The sequence below is a fragment of the Salvelinus alpinus genome, chromosome 27 (genome assembly GCF_045679555.1).
Source record: "Salvelinus alpinus chromosome 27, SLU_Salpinus.1, whole genome shotgun sequence".
Taxonomy (NCBI): domain Eukaryota; kingdom Metazoa; phylum Chordata; class Actinopteri; order Salmoniformes; family Salmonidae; genus Salvelinus; species Salvelinus alpinus.
This window is the reverse complement of record NC_092112.1, coordinates 42,326,484-42,338,374: the sequence shown is the minus strand read 5'-3', so window position 1 is coordinate 42,338,374 and position 11,891 is coordinate 42,326,484. Positions and strand designations below refer to the sequence as shown.

General features: G+C 40.1%; 1 protein-coding gene across 3 annotated transcripts; it reads right to left on the bottom strand.

The window, feature by feature from the left end:
* Positions 1 to 5,878: 5,878 nt before the first annotated feature.
* Positions 5,879 to 11,753, bottom strand: LOC139556594 (CLOCK-interacting pacemaker-like). Of its 3 annotated transcripts, none has more exons than XM_071370734.1 (4): positions 11,199 to 11,753; positions 10,601 to 10,791; positions 10,242 to 10,408; positions 5,879 to 9,847 (listed from the first exon to the last, which is right to left on the bottom strand). In XM_071370734.1, the coding sequence occupies exons 2-4, from the start codon at positions 10,710 to 10,712 to the stop codon at positions 8,912 to 8,914; spliced, it is 1,215 nt and encodes a 404-aa protein (XP_071226835.1). In that variant the 5' UTR covers positions 10,713 to 10,791; positions 11,199 to 11,753; the 3' UTR covers positions 5,879 to 8,911. The 3 variants fall into 3 exon arrangements, with proteins under 3 accessions (XP_071226835.1, XP_071226833.1, XP_071226834.1); XM_071370732.1 differs by having other exon boundaries at positions 11,186 to 11,686; XM_071370733.1 differs by having other exon boundaries at positions 11,223 to 11,685.
* Positions 11,754 to 11,891: the final 138 nt, after the last annotated feature.

Here is an 11,891-nt window from a genome sequence, read left to right as displayed (position 1 = left end):
GCTGTAGTCTCGCGTTGCTAAACCTCCAAAAATCTAGTCGTCACGCCTCCCCTTCCTGTTGAGAGAAGCCTGCTTTTCGAGCAGAGGCTTTTCTAATTATTTCAGGGGATTTTAATGAAACACCCGATGCATCTGCTGATCGTTTTCCTCCTAGAACGAGTCAAAGCCCTCAAAATAGCAATATTATCACTACTTTATGCAAGGATCTCTGTGTTGAGGATGCCTGGCGTTATTTCAATCAGGATGCGAAAGGTTATACCTGGACCAACAAAACTATGTCACGTAAATCTAGAATATATTTATTCCTAATTTCCCCCTTTTTGTTACAATTTGTTATAGATGTAGATCATCAGTTGGCTCCCTTTTCTGATCATCACTTGATTTCCCTGAGTTTACAAGCTACTAAAAAATCCAAAGTTCCTCGAGGATATTGGAAATTTAACAACACACTTCTAAAATATACTACTCTCATTGAACACATCAAATCGTTAGCTAAAGATATTTTTGCAAGAAAATACTTGGGTCATGGAAGTAGATGGGAATTTTTCAAATAAAAAGTCAGAGTGGTAGCCATTAAACGGGCCGAAGAGCTGATGCACTTAAAGAACCTTAGAGAAAAAGAGATGATGAGCAAGCGTGACAGTTTTCTAAAGAAAGATAATCTATCTGAAGAGTAGTCTGTATTCAAGTCTTTACAACTAAAATTAGAACAGCTTTACACGGATCTTGCAAAGGGTGCCTTTGTAAGGTCAAGAGCAAAATGGATTGAAGAGGGGGAAAGAAACACTAGTTACTTTCTTGCACTTGAAAAGAGAAACTACAAAAGAAAATCTATAACTGCACTTAAAATGAACAATGTTCTATGCAAAGATCCCATTACAATATCATCATTTGTCAATTCCTTTTATGAAAACCTTTACAGCTCTCAATTTCAGGAAGATGGTTGTGAAAGCTACATTTGCCACATTCAGAATTATGTCCCTGTAATTGAGGATGATTTCCACTCAGTTTGCGATTCACTGTCAATTGAAGAAATTAGAGAGGCTCTGAATTCAATGAAAAAAGTGAAATCACCTTGCCCTGATGGCCTGTCAGTTGAATTCTATAGACAGTTTTGGGAGTTACTAGAAGACCCGATTTTTAATATGTTTCAAGATTGCATTAAAAGTGGGGAAATGGTCTCCACTATGAAACAAGACCTTATTTCATTGATTCCGAAGCCCGATAAAGACCCTTCTCTCATTGACAATTAGAGACCAATTACTTTATTAAATATTGATTACAAATTGATTGCTCTTGTTTATGCCAAAGGATTAAAGAAAGGAAAAGATACCATTATAAATGAGACTCAAACAGGATTTATGAAGGGCCGTCACATAAACCCTAACATTTGTTTAGTCTTGGACCTTATAGATTATTCAGATGCAATTGACTCAGATGCGGTTGTCTTATTTTTGGACTTCTGTAAAGCCTTTGACAAAATCGAACATGAATTTCTCTTTAGGTCTCTTAATTTTTGGGGATTCGGTGAAGGTTTTATCAAAGTAATTCGCATGTTTTACAAAGATATAAAGAGTTCTGTGTTACTAAACCTTAATACTTCCAAAAGATTCAGTATCAACAGAAGTGTACGACAGGGATGCCCAATTTCGCCATTTTATTCATTTTGGTTGTGGAACTTCTATCTCTAGATATTCTGAATAATGCAAATTTGTATGGCTTAACCATTTTTAACAAAGAAATCAACATTTCCCAACTGGCTGATGATACTACTCTTTTTTTAAGAGACAAAGACCAGGTCGCCCATGCCCTTAATGCTATAACTGCATTCTCTATTGCATCAGAATTAAAACTGAATGTTTCTAAATGTGAAATCTTATGTTTATTTGACTCTGATGATAAAGACATTTAAAATATTCCTGTAAAGGACTGTGTTAAATATTTAGGAATACATCTGTCAAAAAAACACTTAGTCACACAACATTTGAATTTCTCTCCTAAAATTAAGAAAACCAAAAATATATTTAATAATTGACTACAAAGAGATCTTTCTATACTTGGGAGAGTACTTCTGTCCAAGGCAGAGGGACTGTCTTGTTTTGTGTACCCCTCATTATTGTTATGTGTAAATCCTGCTACTTGTAAAGAGATGAATAAGACCTTTCTTGAATTCATCTGGAAAAATAAGTCTCACAAACTTAAAAAGTCAGTCCTTTCTAACAAAAGAGCAGAAGGCGGTCTGGAAGTGTTGGATTTTGTTGACATAAATAACACTTTCAAGATCAACTGGTTGAAAAGATGTTTGATTAACACTGATTCAATATGGTATTTCATTCCAAATAATGTGTTTAATAAGTTGGGAGCTCTTCAATTTTTACTGAAATGTAATTATATATATGGCTAGGTTTCACCAACAAGCTTTAATGGCCTGGAAAATATGTTTCCTGCACAATTTTTCCCCACATAAAGCTCTTTTGTGGAATAATTCAGACATAACTGTGAGGAATAAGTCATTGTTCTACCCCAGCTGGCATGAGAGGAATATTGACTTTGTTCTTGACGTTTTTGACAACAAGGGTAACATTCTCACATATGATGGTCCCGTGTGGTTCAGTTGGTAGAGCATGGCACTTGCAACGCCAGGGTTGTGGGTTCATTCCCTACGGGGGACCAGGATGAATATGTATGAACTTTCCAATTTGTAAGTCGCTCTGGATAAGAGCGTCTGCTAAATGACTTAAATGTAAAAAATGTAAATGAACAATCTATAACATTGAAATAGTTTCCAATACCTTTCAGAGAGTTTATTTCTGTGATCAAAGCCGTTCCCAGTGGTCTAACTACACTAATGAAAACTCATATTAGCTTTGGTAATGATCACAAAGTTTATCCAGAACTCAGATTGGAAGGTGTGGGCTTACTTGAGAAATCTTGTTGTAATTAATATATAAGACAAATTCTTCATTCACAAAACCAACTTACACCGAGAGGAACATTTTTCTGGAACATGCTTATTCCTGGTAAAAGCCTTACAAATATTATATACCAAACAAAGTCACTTTAAAATTTTACATAAGATATATCCATGTAAATCCATGATATTCAAATGTAGTGGCTATTGATGATATCTGCATTTTTTGTGAAAAAGAAGATGAGAATCTGTCTCACTTGTTCTTTGAATGTAAATTTGTGTCCGAATTTTGGGAAAACCTTGCAAAATACTTATTTACCATTATGAACACTACCCATGTTTTTGACATGAAAGATATTATATGTTACTATTGCAATAATAACAAGACCATTGAAATGATTGTGAATTTTTTTAATTCTTGTTGCCAAATGCTTTATACAGAAACAAAAATTCCAAAATTCTATACCAAAATGACAAATTTTTTTTATTGAATTGAACTATTTTATTAAAACAAATCAAATCAAATCTTATTTGTCACATACACACATTAACCCTAGTGAGTAACAACAAGAATAACATTTCCCGAAATCATTACAATAAGATTTTTTCAGAGTGATTACCAATTGCACTAGAATTGTTTATTTTTTATATTTTTAGTTTGTTTTAGTATTTTCTTGTTAATACCTGCATTCTGTTTTGTATGATGTAAGAATGTAAATTGTTGATCTGTATTTTGAATAATAAAAAAAAATAAAAAATAAAAAATATATATATATATATATATATATAAAAAAGCCTGCTTTTCGACGAGCTGTTCTAAATACTGTACTATCACTCCCTTCGCCAGTAGGAGTCAGTGTAATTCAAAATGTTCAGGAGAAAAGTGCCTGTTAAATTTGTTCTTCTGCTTTCTTTTTTACTATTTTTGTGGGATGCTCGATTATTTGTATCGCAGCAGCTGCCACCGCGATTTACTTATTTTTTAACAAACACAACTAAATTAATTAAAAAGATTAGGTTTCGCTGTCTTGCCAAGGCTGCACTGCAGCATCTACTCACAGGCGCTAACCCACTACTGGACGGCACGGGGGATTTGACCTGCTTCGTTTCCGACCTGGGCCGGTTCACCCCTCCTTAGACAACCTGGTGGTCCCGGGCTCCCCCAGGATCACCATGTCGATACCGAACTTAGCGTGGACACCCGTTTGACATAGCATGCTGCAGCCCAGAGCTCCTCAGCTCACATGATCCACCAACCTCAGCCTCCCAGTGACTTGGATTACAGGCACACGCCACCGTGCCCGGCGAGAAACTCAGCTGCAGGTAAAGATGATAAAGATGATAGTGTAGCGTAATTTCGAAGGAAGGCTGTCAACAATATATATCTTATCTACGATCGGTATACAGCCCACTGCAAGGAAGAAGTTAACTGTAGCTTATAATAAAAGGTTTAATGTTTATTGGACATTTTAGTTCCGTCTCTGAAGTCTATGTCAGTCTTGTCAAAGCAATGAATTTGTGACAGGGTAGGAACTAAGGCAGTCTTTCCGATGCCACCCTGATTAGTTAAATGTATAAAAACAGAGAGGAAGAGGCTACACTCGACTACTCTCCGTCTTTACTTTTATCTCAACAAAGGCAGAATACAGTTTTAACCTTTCTACTGTCTGGGTCAGCTCTAAAATAAATTACTTTTTGAAAGAAGTACAGCCTTCGTATGTAAATATGGACTTTCCCCTCTTGTACCATGCTTGTAGTGTTGACAGAATGTGTAAAAGTGAGCAAAACCACAGATAGAACAATGAGCCAGATATTTCACCGGATATGTAAGTGTGAATAATCCGGTTGGGGGTTCCACTTACTACCACATATGGTGATGAGAGGAAACCCAGAGTCCGGCAGTGGGAGAAGATTGAGTGAAAAGGATTTTGGCCGACACGCCTACTTCACGGAGTAGGCGTTCCCTAACGGAAATATGCAAATACATGCTAGAACACGCTAATAGGATCTTGCTAGCTCGTGCTTTGCTCTGGCCCCCTCCTTGCTTGTTCTGCCCACTACGACTCATTTGTTCCCATTGGAAACGACAGGCTGTGGTCTTCTTGGGTTAGTTATAACAAATCTTTGGTAAAACACATCCGATCCTCTCTCTGGATTGTTAGTGTAGAAAAGGTCCATGGAGTTGGTGGAATCGCCCTTTAGTTCATGTCCACTTGCGCAGTCTTATTTACAATGACAATGGACAATGATCACGGCCCTACAGATCATCACAGGCTAATTATGCCATTGACATAAGGTTAAAATGTAACGAAATTACATGTACATATGAAGACAAACCTGGAAGGATGAAATTCGAAACGTAATTATTATTTGCTGAATTTATCAATCCTGATATCAAACTGATTGAGATTACTGATTGAATAATTGATAACTGGTTCGATTTATTTGCATTATCATTCTCATGATTATGATTAAATGGTTATGATCCTAAATGGCTCGATCATGATTCCTATTGATCTGAATTGCTGAATTACCTAATAATGTTAATGAGAATGATTGTTATTATTTGACTTTTGTGATTATGAATTTGATTGGACACGTGTTACTCTGTTTCCTTTGTTATACAGCACAGACAAACTACCCAGTCAAACATACTTCTTTGTGGCTAAAGGAATTCCTGCCTCAGTCTCCTCCATACCTTTCAGTCACCTGACCTGTGACCACCTGTTCACCTTCACTATTGTCAGTCATCCTACCTGTCTAGCGACCCAAACAGATTCCAATAATCTTTCAGTTAGTATGTTTGATATGACTGTCAATGGTCTGTTCACGTGGTTTCCTCTATTATGAGTTACTTATGTTGTTGCAATATAAAGGAGTCGGACGTGTGTGATCTCATCCATCTTCTCTGCTCAATTATATTGACTTAGATATTATCGTGCTTCATCACCACAGACAGAGACCGTGTTCTTGGAAATAACATTTATTGAGCAAGCAATGTATCTTCTAGAAAATGAACAAAAAAAGGTTCACTTGAGCAACACAAACACAGATACTGCATTTTACTAACCGTCATTCAATTAAAAGGATCGTGATTTGCATAGCTGCAACAACAAAAAAAAGTGTTTTAGGAAGTCAACATCATGATCAATGTATTTTTCTGCAGCTTTTACAAAGTTTATCATTTAAATAAAGAATAGTAATATAAAACATTGGTGCAGAATCTGTTATCAATCACAAGCTACTACTGCTGTGCTATTGAAACATTGAGCTTATAATATAAATATAATTACATTTCATTCATGTCCTTGCGATGAGGAGGCAGGATAACAATGATAGAAAAACAGCTGCCAACATTTAAATATAAAGACAAACTTTTACAGTTTTTACCTATTTGAACTGTGGTAACAAGCACATACAGGTCTTATGCAGTTCTTATAGATGAGAAATTCAGGAAGCTCAAGTTTTAAAATGGCTTCCCTGAGGCCTATTACTACTTACACTGAAGATAACATCTACTGTTATTTGCATTTTAGGCTGTAAAGCACAAATTAGATCACCTTCTTTGCATTTGTAACAACTTTGAGGCACTCCAATGCTTTGCAGGACTAAATAACAAGATATGTCACGAAGGGCTACTGTACCCCTGACAGTCTGTCTTCTTATGGAGAACTCCTTATTTGAAAAAATTAAGTAATTGAACACCACATAATCAATTGTCTAAATAAGGCCATGAAAGTAACATAGAACAGGAAGATATGATGCTTGGTCTATTACAAAAACACAATCGCAGGTTTAAAAATAACTTAAACCTCATGATAAATTGTGCCAACTTAGTCTTACTTGGGAGTAACTTCCCATGCAAATACAATACAAGGTTTAAAATAAAGTTCAGCTTTTTGATAAGGCCTTGAACATTTTCTTACATCAGTCTTTGTTGTTTAAAAAAAATGCTTTGATGAACAGAATCCTCACTGGAGTCCTGACGGAGTCTTTAGGTAAATCACTGTCTTTCCTTGTCCAGAAGTCCATGAATTCACAAAGGAATAAAGTATTCTGTGTTGCCTGCTTTCCATTCTTCTTAGACATTTTACAGTGGAAACCTACTGGCTATTGTAAAACATATCAATAAAGATCTTCATTTTAAATTTAGACCATACATTTGAATTGTTTGTTTGTTGGGTTCAGTCCATACATTTGAATTGTTTGTTTGTTGGGTTCAGTCCAGGTACCCATTCTAGCACTCTCACTAACCATACCACGCAAGCTTTCCTCAAAATAGGCCTATTTTACTCAGCATGCCCCACTTCAAGTCATAACTACAACTGGTTAAAGTGTCAGTTGGTGGACACTTATAGCTTTCAGTAAAACAGCCCCCTATGGCTTATCTCAGAGATACCCAGCATGACAAGCACATTCATAACATGATGCTGCCACCACAATACTTGAAAATACAGATCAACAACATTTGCAGTCACTCCACATTATTGGCCTGTATGACAAATTGAAAAGAAGGAAGCCTGTGTTAAAAATCCACTTCAAATCATCCATTCTGTTTGCAACAAGGACGTTGAACAATACTGCAAGACAACACAGCAAATAAATATATAAATAAACTTTTTGACAGCATCATGTTATGGGTATGCTTGTCACCGACAGGGACTAGGGAGTTTGTCAGGATCAAAATAAATATTAAAGGAGCAAAGCTCAGGTAAAAAGGGAAACCCGCCGCAGTTTTCTGATAACCTACGCTTGGAAGTTGTATTTTTTCCGCAGGACAATAAAACAAAAGTTAATGTCGAAGAAACACCAGAATGGTTTTCTTTTTTTCTTCTTCTTAATTTTAATCTCTTTTTCTCCACAATTTCGTGGTATTCAATTGGTAGTTACAGTCTTGTCTCATCGCTGCAACTCCCGTACGGAGTCGGGAGAGGCAAAGGTTGACAGCCGTGCATCCTCCGAAACACAACCCAACCAAACCGCACTGCTTCTTGACACAATGCCCACTTAACCTGGAAGCCAGCCACACCAATGTGTCGGAGGAAACCCCATACACCTGGCTACCGTGTCAGCATGCACTGCACCCGGCGTCGCTAGTGCCCCATCGGACAAGGATACCCTTACCAGCCAAACCGTCCCCTAACCAGGACGATGCTGGGCCAATTGTGCGCCGCCCCATGGGTCACTCGGTCGCGGCCGGCTGCGACAGAGCCTGGACTCGAACCCAGAATCTCTAGTTGCACAGCTAGCACTGCCCCCCAGAATGGCTTTCCAAGAGGTGTTGAATGTTCCTCATTGGTCCAGTCTCTTTCCTGATTTAAATTAGCTTGAAAACCAGAAACAAAGCTTTGAATATTGGTATCCATCAATGACTCCCAATCAAATGTAGAGTATTTTGACAAAAACAATGGATATACATTGCCCTAAGAGTTGTACAAAGTTGGAGGAAACTTATTCAAAATTATTCACAGCTGTAATGGCTGCCAAAGGTGCTTCCACCAAGTATTAACTCTGGGGTGTGAAGACATACGCAATCAAGACATCTTTGTTTTTGTATTTCTTACTCATTTGGAAAATGTTCTACACATTTTCTTTCAATATGAAAATGTGGAGTAGATCGGTAGGGAAAGAAAATTGATTTGATTTTAAGGCAGCAAAATGTGAAGACTGTGCAAGGGGTGTGTAGACTTTCAGGAGAATCAAAGTAGTACACTAGAGTCACAGTAGTGCAGTTTATGGGGAATAGAGCGATTTCATATTGTACAGAAGCATCCCATCCAACCTGGCCTGGGGTAAGGCAGGCAGGCTATAGTATAGTATATAGATATAGATATATATATATATATACTGCTAGTAGAGACTACTGCTACTATGTAGGTCAGAGTATATGTCTGTGTGATCATTATGGGCATATTACTGCCAGTCTAGCTGCCTCAGCCTCCCCCACCTCAACTCAGTCTCTGCCCAGTCTAACAGATGAAACCCTGCTTTTACTCAAATCTAATCTGTATCCGCCTTTAAGCTGCTCTGCTGCCCACTGCCTTTCTCTTCCTGCTCTTCCTGGAGGCTGGTCTGTAGCTTGCTCCAGATGCTGGTATCTCCGGTCTGCAGGGCCTGCAGGAAGAGGTTGGTGTGCTCCTTGAGCCGGTCCAGGTCTACCTGGGTCCTGCGGTTCTGACGAATCAGGTCCTTGGTACTCAGGGTGATCTCCAGCAGGCCAGACTTGGACAGGATGTTGTACGTGTTGCAGAAACGCTTGCGCTTTATGTTATGGTCATCGCCATTGTCGTCGTGGTTGCCGTCATCGTGGCAGCTGTTGTCGTTGGTTGTGGCGACGGTGGGTTGTGGGAGGGAGAGGGTGTTGGTTTTCTCAGGGACCTCAGAGGTGAGGGTGTCTGAAGGGGTTACGGTTAAGGCAGGGGATGGGGCTGGGGAGAACTCTGATCTACTGACGGCGAGAGAGGATCTTGCAGGGCTGCTGCAAGCACTGGAGTCTGTGAGGGAGGGGGTGAGCCTATGCTGGGGAGAGGGGGACAGGGAGCTAGAGGGAGGAGGGAGACTGGGGGTGCTGGAACCAGAAGAACCACAGCTAAAACTACTAGACTGGTGCCTCTGATGTTTGTTTCTGTGGTTGTGATGGTGTTCCCGGTGGCTAGAGGCCGAGGGGGAAGAAGAGGGGAAATAACAAGAGCTTTCTCTCCCGGAGGAACTTGAACTGTCTCCAGGGTGAGGGGCGATCTTCGGGTAGGACCTGAGGATGGGAAGATACTTCTTGGGGCGCCGGCGTTTGGAGGAGGCCTCCTTAGGGTTGGATGTGGTGCAGCGGGAGACCACAGGGGAGACAACGGGCTGGACGAAGACAACCTGAGGCTGCTGGACCATCTCCACAGCTGGGCTGAACCCCCATGGCTTCTGAGAGGGAGGGTTGTTCCCGGGCTGGAGAGAGAGAGAGAGAGAGAGAGAGAGAGAGAGAGAGAGAGAGAGAGCGACACAGACACAAAACAGAAAGATTAGTTCATGAACAATAGTATAAGAGAGTATCACAAGGCTCAAGACAGAGGACACAGTCAATCACAATACAGACTAGCCCATGGACAATACTTTAAGTATTATAGAAGGCTACATAGAAATCAGTCCCAATACACAGATTAATAATCCATGACTAGGATAAAAGAAGGTGGAAAATGAAACGACAGAATATTCTTACATCCTGGAAATGATTTTTAATTTTTTATGAACCATCAAAGTAATACAAATCAAATCAGACACTCCAAGAAATCATGAACAGCTACAACTTCACTGATGGTTTAGAGGGACATTTCTAACATACCTGTTTTAGGAGGACATTTTTCATGATCATGGGGGACATGTTGGAGAAGGACCCCCCCACCACAGCTAGCTGTGAGGGATGAGACCCCGATGCAGGGCGCTGAGCCTCTCTCTTGGACACAGCGCGAGATGAGTCCTCAGAATCTGTCAGGTCTATGGTGCTGGCATCTGTGGAGGGAAGGAGGAGAAGAGCGATTCAGTGTTTTCAGGACCAGAAAAATAGAGTCAACTTCAATGATATGGTGGGGGAAGACAGTTGGGAATCAACAAAGGGAAGTATAGTAGAAATCACCTTTCAAAGCTAAATGGTGAAGATGGTAGTAAAGACATCAGAACGAAGGGACTCGGTGAGGGACTAACCTGAGAAGCCAGAGTCTCTCTCCGAGTCTGTTCTGGAGCTTCCAGACTTCATGGTTCGTAGTTTGCCCATGGTCCTAGATTGCCCTTCTGCTTTCCTCTTGGTACTACTCATCTTGTCTCTGTTTCTTTTCAATGGTCTTGTCAGTCACTCAGACTACTACACCCACATCAGTGTAGAATGGATAGGAAACCTGGGATGCACCACCCCCCCCAAAAAAAATCTGCATTATTATATGGTTAGTTACTACATATCTATTGCAACTCCTTCCGTGTTGTAGGGGTGCAATACTGTTCTAGGGGTGCAATACTCTTTCTATTCTGTTAGAATCTAGCCGTTTCTGTGTCCCTCCTGCTATAGTTCAGTAGCTAGCTGCAGTTTTAGCATAACTGCTAGCTACTCCAATTTCTGGCTTTTGAAGTTAGCCAACTAACGTTGGCTACTTGATTGTTACAGACCACTAGTTAGCTATACCAACTACGTTAGCATGTCTGAATGCAACGTATCTAGTTACATCTTTCCTTTGGACGGATTAGTTAGCAACGATTACAATACAGAACAATGCATAGACATGATTGAAACAATACAAATGTTGCCAACTTCGTGTCCTTGCCCAACCCTAACTTGGGGTCTGTCGTCCGCTCGCAGTCTCCGCCACAGTCTGTCTGTCGGTCTGGTGTGAGTGTGTAACGTTAGTCGGCAAGGTAAAGTACACGTTACTAGACTTCTGGTACACTCCTGCCAGCTAGCGCACATGCAGCGAGGAATTCCAGGAGAATCCGATGCGATTTTCTTGATCGAGACGGTGCAGCAACACCACAGGGAGTGAGTGAGTGAGTAGCTAACGTTCCGAATGATCAACAATGTTCTCCCGGCAGTGAGAACCCGGATGAGACACCATATTCTAGTCTAGAGTCTTTGTACCTCACCTATCCATATTTGGAAGTATGTGGGCGTATCGTCGTGTTCGATAAGTTTTTTGTGCTGTCTAGGCCACCCACTACTATATTTCACCCGTATGCCATCTAACGACATTGTGTTCAACAGTGAACTATGGGAGTTGTACCACAGATAGAACAATGACACATATATTTCACCGGATGTATAAATGTGAAGCCTCCGCTTGGCCTTTCCAAAAACGGTAGTGAGAGGAAGCCCTCTGGCTGGCAGTGGGAGAAGATGGAACGAGATGGATTTTGGCCGACCTTCTGCAAATGTTCTCATCGATGAAACATTTGATCCCAATACAGTTTTTTGTTTCCAAAACTAAAATCTGTTATGAACAGAGTGGAC

Bases quoted from the DNA above. Each gene is read 5' to 3' on its own strand.
- LOC139556594 (XM_071370734.1), bottom strand. From the start codon at position 10,712: ATGAGTAGTACCAAGAGGAAAGCAGAAGGGCAATCTAGGACCATGGGC. The intron at 10,409-10,600 runs GTTAGTCCCTCA...TTCCCTCCACAG, and splicing joins GAGAGACTCTGGCTTCTCAG to ATGCCAGCACCATAGACCTG. The intron at 9,848-10,241 runs GTATGTTAGAAA...CTCTCTCTCCAG, and splicing joins AAAATGTCCTCCTAAAACAG to CCCGGGAACAACCCTCCCTC.